This window comes from Paroedura picta, chromosome 15, assembly GCF_049243985.1.
Source record: "Paroedura picta isolate Pp20150507F chromosome 15, Ppicta_v3.0, whole genome shotgun sequence".
NCBI classification, from domain to species: Eukaryota; Metazoa; Chordata; class Lepidosauria; order Squamata; family Gekkonidae; genus Paroedura; species Paroedura picta.
In genome coordinates, this window is record NC_135383.1 from 15436224 (window position 1) to 15444941 (window position 8718).

The 8718-nt window shown below is 49.9% G+C and overlaps 1 protein-coding gene across 8 annotated transcripts in view; it reads left to right on the forward strand.

The window, feature by feature from the left end:
- AUTS2 (activator of transcription and developmental regulator AUTS2) overlaps positions 1–8718 on the forward strand; it is a 675677-nt gene that overhangs the window by 653356 nt on the left and 13603 nt on the right. For 7 of the 8 annotated variants that reach the window (XM_077312657.1, XM_077312656.1, XM_077312658.1 and 4 more), the window contains 5 exons: positions 1350–1379; positions 2738–2809; positions 4027–4168; positions 5394–5471; positions 7791–7874. In XM_077312657.1, the coding sequence (XP_077168772.1) occupies positions 1350–1379; positions 2738–2809; positions 4027–4168; positions 5394–5471; positions 7791–7874 (406 nt within the window). The remainder of the gene's footprint in view (positions 1–1349; positions 1380–2737; positions 2810–4026; positions 4169–5393; positions 5472–7790; positions 7875–8718) is intronic. The other variant, XM_077312660.1, reaches the window with a different exon arrangement.

The window sequence follows — 8718 nt, forward strand, 5'->3', positions numbered from 1 at the left end:
TTCCCATGAACCCCTGCCAGCAAACTCCCCCCAAGAAGGCAAAATTTGCTGAATATTTATCTGGCTGTTGGGGGTTGGGGAGGGAGGGAGCCAACCAGTGTCTTGTGTAAATATTTTTTATCCACATTTATTCCAGTGTGAAAATCTTATAAGTAAGCTGAGGCATCGCAGAGCAAGCAGCCCATGCCAGTCTGTATTGTCTTTTCCAATTCTATAATGAAGCCACTTGCAGGTTGCTTGGTGATGGAGAGTGCTGTCAAATCACAGCTGACTTATGGCAGCCCCACAGGGCTTCCAAGGCTACAAGAGGTCCAGAGGTGGTTAGCCCTTTACTGCCTCTGTGTCAGAACCCTGGTGCTCCTTGCAGGTCTCCCATCCCAGTACTAACCAGGGCTGACCCTGCTTAGCTTCAGAGATCTGGCAGGATCAAGCTAGCCTTGGCTAGCCAAGTCAGGTGGAGGTTGTTTAAAGGGCGAGAGAGAGAGAGAGAGAGAGAGAGAGTCAACTATTTGACATGCCTTGTGCTGACTGTTGAGCATGGGTGATCCAGCCAGGTTTCTGTTCATTCCAAAATGTGGCCCAAGGTCTCTTTCTCCATGTCCTCAACAGCTTATGCGAGTCAGCTAGAACAGTGGTCCCCAGCCTTTTTATCACTGGGGACTGGTCAATGCTTGACAATTTTACTGAGGCCCGGGGGGGGGTAGTCTTTTGCCGAGGGACGTCGCCACTGCTGCCTGAGCCCCGGCTCCATTTGCTTTCCCACCGGCGCCCCTGACTTCCTGCCGACCACTGGGGGGCGCTGCCAGAAGCAGCTGTGCAGTGCCATGCCGAGGGGGAGCCCCAGCCATGGCAGCCACTGGATAGCACCAAAGGTGAGCCGGCGGCAGAGTGACAGGGCAGCCCCCAAGGCAGCAGCTGGGGAGGAGGACGGGAAGGAGTCACAGCCCGGTACCGACTGATCTATGGACCGGTACTGGTCACCGGACTGGGGGTTGGGGACCGCTGAGCTAGAAGACAACGCCTCTTTATTACTGAAATGGCTCCCATTTTACAAAACTGAATGAATTTATTAAGAAAGCAGAATCCATTCACGGGTGCTCCTTGGTGGCTTGTCAGTTAAGAGGAGGAGGAGGGAGGGAGGAAGCCAGGGCAAGGGTGATCTGCTTTTTTCTTAATAATAAAATTGTCATACAGTTGAAATTAAACGCAAACAGTTTTAATTCCCACCCCACCTTTGAAGCAGTGGAAATCTAATGATTTAATTAGATGAGCCACTGCATGAGTGACAGGTGTGTACACTGAATTTCCATGTATTTTTTTTTTCCCCATCTCTCTCTTTCTCTTCACAGTTGACAGACCCGTTCCGGCCTATGTTGAGGGTAAGCAAGCTTGTCTGTCTTCTCTCTCTCTCTCTCTTTCTCTCTCTGTCTTCCTCTCTCCTTCTCCATGAGAATGTAATGGTCATCAAATTGCAATTGACTTATGGCAAACCCAGCAAGGGACATTCAGGGGCTAAGGAGAAGCAGAGAAGGTTTGCCAGTGCCTTCCTCTGCAGTCTTATTCAATGGCCTCCCATCCAAATACCAGCCCTACTTAGCTTCCAAGACCTGACAGCGTTGCTCTATCTAGACCAGGGGTAGTCAACCTGTGGTCCTCCAGATGTCCATGGGCTACAATTCCCATGAGCCCCTGCCAGCGTTTGCTGGCAGAGGCTCATGGGAATTGTAGTTCATGGACATCTGGAGGACCACAAGTTGACTACCCCTGATCTAGACAATCCTGCCTTCCCCCTGAGTGAACCCGTGAGACTGTGCGTTACAAAACTGACTTTCAAGGACCAATGGGCTGATCCAGTATGCAAAGAAGAGACCTGGGTTTTTATACCCCGCTTTTCAGTCCCCAAAGCAGCTTACAAGCACCTTTCCCTTCCTTTCCCTACAACAGATACCCCATGAAGTAGGTGGGGCTGAGATAGCCCTGATAGAACTGCTCTACAAAAACAGCTTGAAAAGAGCTGGATGAGTGGTCCAAGGTCACCCAGCTGTCTGCACATGAAGGAGTAGGGAATCAAACTTGATTCTCCAGATTAGAGGCCACCAGCCTCTCCACCACACTGGCTGTCCCAGCTTCATGAATGTTCATGTCTGGTTCTTCTACTTCCTGTTGCATAGTGGTGAATCTGTTCCTTCTCCAGCTTAACGGTGCTCCCTTGGGGTTCCACAAAGACAGGTGTGAGTTGAGACTCTCCGGTTCCTTTGATCCACGATGGACTCCTACACACTTTCACACTCCTACGCCCTGTGACCTAAGCCCGGGGCAGAGAACCCATCCATGGGTTGACCCGCAGCATGGGGAAGGGGAGTAGGCACAACCACACTGGCCCAGCCCCCATTCAATCGTGAAGTCATATGTACAGTGGGAACATGTAGAGGAAGTTCTTGTATATACCACACACACACACACCATGATCAGCAGCACGGATCACTGCTGATTGTGGGGAAGGAGCTTATACACGGGCACTCCCTCTGTGCGCTTGTACCAGGCAGACAACTCAGTGATCATGTGGAGACAGGGATCAAGGCCAGCACACGGAAGCTGTGCACCTGGCCAGCAATGTGAGGCAAAGCAGAGAAACTCGGTTTGCACAGGGCTTTACATTTCTAAGTGCTGCAGGCTTCATCACATTTGTCTGTTTTTCTTTTTTCGTTTTTTGTTTTCTTTTTTATCTCTCTTGCAGAAACCAGGGAAGTGGTGTGCGATGCACGTTCACATCGCTTGGCAAATCTATCACCATCAACAGAAAGTAAAGGTGAGACCTGAGTGCAAACACAGATGGGAGTCATCACAGGTGACTGACTGCCCATGAGGGTTACAATTTTCAAAAGGGCACAGGTTTGTTCCGAGTATTAGCGATGTCGTGAATCTCGCAGGGAACGTGTTTGGAAATTGAACTGTCCGTATCTTTCTGCGTCGAACAGATGTGAACCAGTCACCGGGGATATTCAGTCCTGTATAGGCCTGCATATAGTTCACCGGACACACTCTGCGGAGGTGGTGTTGAGATCTGGTTCAGTGCTTAATCGCCCGAGAAATTCAGTTCCAGTATCTTAAATGTAACTTTCTAGTTAGGGGCACGGGGTTGTTATACCTGTTTCTTGACTGGTAACTTGACCACCTATCATTGTCAGGAATGTCCCATTCTGTTTCTTTAAAATATCATACTAGTGCAGGGGTGGTTAAACCGTGCCTCTCCAGATGTCCATGGACTACAATTCCCATGAGCCCCTGCCAGGGGCTCATGGGAATTGTAGTCCATGGACATCTGGAGAGACACAGTTTAGCCACCCTGTTAGTGTCTACTATCATAGATTCATAGAACCATAGAGTTGGAAGGGGCCATACAGGCCTTCTAGTCCAACCCCCTGCTCAACGCAGGATCAGACCAAAGCATCCTAAAGCAGGAAGGAACGTTCAACTGCCCTCTTCCCTGTTCCGAAGCAAAGCAGCCAGGCAAAGCTGCTCTCTGTGCTCCCCTCTCCGAAGTACAGTGGCGCGCAAGAGCATGGTCAAAGAGCACTAATGCCTCCATGCTGCTTTCTTCAAGAATCAGAGGTTACACCTCCTGGGGATGTCTTGACACAAAACGCTTGTTATTTACCCAATCCGTTCACTCTGTCGTTTCGGACCAATCCAGGGCCTAACCCTGGGCTCCACTGGGAGCTGATCCAGCTCAGAAATAAAGCACCTCTTCCACATTCAGAAGGCTCTGGGTCCAACCTTCTCATCTCCAGCCAAAGAATCTCAGGCACCGGGTGCTAGGAATGACCTTTCCGAGCCCTTGGAGAATGTTTCCCTGCCAAAGCAGACAATACTAAGCCAGCTGGGTCAAAGTTCTGAGTCTTAATCAGGCAAGCTACATAATGTACGTAAAGAGGTTATTTCTCATTGCCTCCTCTTCACTTCTCCTGCAGCCTCCCTCCCTAAGAAACCTCTTTCTTGAAACGCCACTGTTCTTACCCATTTCAGAAACAGATGCAGTCAGATCCACATAAGCTGGACTTCGGCTTGAAACCCGAATTTCTCAGCAGGCCGCCAGGCCCCAGTCTCTTTGGGGCTATTCACCACCCTCATGACTTAGCCCGACCGTCAACTCTCTTCTCCGCAGCCGGTGAGTGTGCCCCTTCCCAATCTACTATTTCACTTGGAAATGGAGCAAGTGGGGGCAGAGCTAGGGGGGAGGGAAAGTAAGAGCCATGTATCATGTCTGGAGGTCTAGGTTTTGCTGCATATCTCTGCTTTCGAGTCCTAGCAGATGGGCACTTAGCCTGCTAGTTATGTAAACTGGAGCACTGCTTATTAAAATCCCCCTTGTAAGCAAACATGGATCTCACATAGTGTTTCCTTAGAATTCCTGCAAACTTACAGCTCCTGAGCAGATCCCCTAACAATTCCTTGGCACATGGTCAAAAGGTCTGATAATCCTGGTCAAGAAAGGTTCTTGCCTGCCTGAGATCCTATTGGGACCATCTTTCCAGTTCTCCAGATCAAGAGAATTTTACTTGGATGCATTTGGTACAGCAGGAAAAAACAGCTTGTTTATTTTCTGATGTGCTTCCTGCCTGACACTTGGAAGAAGAAGAGTTGGTTTTTATACCCCACTTAAGTGTCCGAGTGGCTTACAATTGCCTTCCCTTCCTCTCCTCACAACAGACACTTCGTGAGGTTGGAGGGGTTGAGAGAGTTCTAAGAGAACTGGGATGGCCCATGGTCGCCCAGCAGGCTTCCTGTGGAGGCATGGGGAATCAAACCCAGTTCTCCAGGTTAGAGTCTGCCATTCATGCCCAGGACACCACACTGAAACTCTTAGAGCTGGCTTTCTGAGTAGAGCTGATTGGCATGAACAGCATCATCAGATCTTCTCGTGAATCTACCTAAAATCAGAGCATCGGTCCTCTAGCTCAGGGGTATACAACCTGTGGTCCTCCAGATGTTCATGGACTACAATTCCCAAGAGCCCCCTGCCAGCATTTGCTGGCAGGGGGCTCGGGGGAATTGTAGTCCATGAACATCTGGAGGACCACAGGTTGACTACCCCTGCTCTAGCTCAGTACTGTGATTAGCAGCTGGTCCCCCAGAGTCACAAGTTCAAGATGAATCTTTTCCAGCATGTGCAATCAGGAAAAAAAAATATCTCTAACTCCTCAGTACCATTCCACGTTGGACCTCCTCTAACTTCCTTGGAGAGCCACAAAAGCAATTTGGGATTTCGTGTCAGTATTCCATGGTTGGACCCAAACATAAAAACGTGTTCCAAGATCCAAGAAGCCAAGAGCATGCCACATGGTTTCAGAACCTCTACTCAGGTGGTACTTGCTTTGAATTTGTTTTGATAGGTGCGGCTCACCCCGCCGGTCCCCCTTTCGGCCCTCCGCCCCATCACAGCAACTTCCTCAATCCAGCTGCCCATTTAGGTAAGTAGAAGCTCCCGAGCTGTGGTTGACATTGAGACTGTTGCGTTTGAGTGTTTTGTGCTATTTATTTCGGTGGAGGGGTGGATAAGTGTGCTGGGAGGAGAGAGATTCTTGTTTCTGTCCACAACTCACTATGGAGCAGAACCTCAACCCATTCCTCATGACATGACGCTATCACCACTGACTGGGGTATCATCGGTCCCCCCAGCGTTCCCAAAGAGGTTGAATATCTTGAGAGACACGTGATTAAGGATCCAGTGACTCTGTTTTAATGTTTTAATGTGTTAAAGGTAAAGGTATCCCCTGTGCAAGCACCGAGTCATGTCTGACCCTTGGGGTGACGCCCTCTAGCGTTTTCAGACTCAATACGGGGTGGTTTGCCAGTACCTTCCCCAGTCATTACCATTTACCCCCCAGCAAGCTGGGTACTCATTTGACCGACCTCGGAAGGATGGAAGGCTGAGTCAACCTTGAGCCGGCTGCTGGGATCGAGCTCCCAGCCTCATGGGCAGAGCTTTCAGACTGCATGTCTACTGCCTTACCACTCTGTGCCAATGTTAGCTGCACGCAATTCTACAAGGAAAGGAACCCATAGAGCCAGTTCCCCCTTCCCCCACCCCACAAAGTGATAATTCCACCTCCACCCCCCCCCCCATACCAAAGTTCTCATTATGGGGGCACCACAACCTTTGTCTTTTAATGAAGTCTCCTCGTGGATGAAGCGTTCAGAGAAATTTGCCCGTCTCCGACTAATTAGTGCAGCCAAACAGGGTCAGCCCCAAAAGTCCATCTAGTACCACATCCTGTTCCCCACACTAGCCTTTGAAAGGCCTGCGGGCCAAATCCTCTGCCCACACTGAACCTCACCAGTTGATGTCAGGGAGATGCTGCCTGGTGAGATGAGTTGCCAGAGATCCAGGCCCTGATAGAGCTGTCAAGGTTCCACAGGGCCTGTAAAATGGCACTCTTCTGCCAGGTCTACAGTTGGGGCCCTCTCCTTCCCTTTTCTACATTCCCCTACCGTAGGCTCCTCCTCTGCCCACTACCACTGAATTAGCGGTAAAATGGCCAGCAAAATCATGGCGGTTTGAGGAATTGAGAGCATGGAATCATAAAATCATAGAGTTTGAAGGATCATCTAACCCAGGGGTAGTCAAACTGCGGCCCTCCAAATGCTGGCAGGGGCTCCTGGGAATTGTAGTCCATGGACATCTGGAGGGCCGCAGTTTGACTACCCCTGATCTAACCCAACTCCCTGCAGAATGCAGGAAATGCTCAACTACCTGCCCACCACAGTGATCCCAACTTCATGCCCAGATTATGCCCCCCCCCCAAAAAAAAAGCCAGAATCACTGGCCAGTCTGGCCTGGAAGAAATTCTCTTCTGATTCCAAAGTGGCAATCGGCATTTCCCTGGGCATGCAAGGTAGGGCCACAGGAGCCAAACACCGACACCGTCCCTTCTGCCCACCCACTCACCCATCTGCCTCAGTTCCCAGAACCAGCATGGCAGAGCACTTTATACGTTATGCATTCTATAAAATTGTATTGTAATTTCCCGTATTTCACTGAGGCTTGGTTTTAGATGTTTAAACTGCGGTAGCAAACCTGCCCTAGCCCAATGGCAGGGAGGGCACGGTTGAGGAGTTAAACTAGAAATAAATACAAATTGCCGCGGGAGATGGCCAACCTTTAATGGGCCAGGCCGATAATAGACGCCTCCTCCCCCTCCCGAGAAGGCAGCAATCCTTCCCCAATCCGCACATATAACTCTTGGAATTAGGGGGGCGGCTTCTTGTCCCCCACCACTTTTTTAAAGCCCTAACCCAGCAATTTGAGAAAAGCCAGGATTTGGGAGAAGGAGGCAGGCGTTATCTTGTTCCATCAACATGAGGCCGATACAGGGAAAGGGATCCAGGCAGCCCGGGAAAGTCTAAGTGCAAGGGTTAGGGTTAGACAGCTAGACCCTAAATCAGGGGTAGTCAAACTGCGGCCCTCCAGATGTCCATGGACTACAATTCCCAGGAGCCCCCTGCCAGCGTTCGCTGGCAGGGGGCTCCTGGGAATTGTAGTCCATGGACATCTGGAGGGCCGCAGTTTGACTACCCCTGCCCTAAATCTTTCCTCTGGCTATCCTGCTAAAATCCCCGCACTGGAAAGAGGCGAATAAGTTGGCTGTGAGGGCGAGAACCAGCATGGACCGCCTCCACAAGAACGACACTGAAGCTGTCTACTCAGCCTCCGCGTGCCTCTTGCATCGGAATAAATGCTCCTCCGTAGATAACTCCCTTCCCATTAGAATCTTTCCATTTGGTTTCAGAGACTTTTAATTGGCCCGCGACATTCACCAGTCTCGCAGCCGTGAGCAGCAATGCCTTCGGGGGACTCGGGAACCCTGCAGTTAGTGAGTAACGCCTCCTCTAGTTCTGGCTGCCCCCGGGAGGGGTTTGGTTGCTTGTCCAGGGTGCTAACCTGGGGCTAAATTCCGACGCACGCCCAAGATGTCGGGACAAGTTCCAGCATCTCCAAGCAGTGACCCTATTCACACCAAGTTAGTCAAACTGTGCCGTTTCAGACTACAGTTCACAGGTCTAAATGGGCCGGAATGCAAATTCTCTGCACCTAAAAAGCTAGCATGCCAGGAGAAGCATGCCTGACACACTAGCTTTACCATGCAGGGATATTTTTTCCCAGTATGTTCTTATTTGTTATCTGCAGCCTGAATTGGTACAGGCCACATTTTATCTGACTTCCTTGGTAAGAATGAGGCCGGTAATTTTGCTACGGGTCACATGTTTGGAGTGGACAAATAGATCCAGGATATTCTCTGGTCACTCCAATCGATTTATCTAGTCCATTTTTATCCCAACCTAGCTTCAAGGAACCCTATATGGTTTGGCTTGCCCCCATTTTATCTTAACATCCCTGCGAGGTAGGCTAGGATAAGAATGTAAATGAATGGCTGTCTACAGACCCCTGGGGGGGGGATTTGAACCCAGATCCTCATAATCCGAGTCTAGCTCTCTAACCATCACACCACCTCTCAAATATCAACTTGGTTACAAACTCAGCCTTTTTTCTCCCTCTCCCTGAAAAAGAAATATGAATAGGGGCTAGATTCTATACCACGCCACCTCCAAAACTGTTCAGCCTAGGTTCCATGATTAAAAAGAACGCACTGAACCTTAATAAAGCCAGGACATTTTAAAACAATCAATGAACTAGGCCCAGCAGTTTACAAACAATCC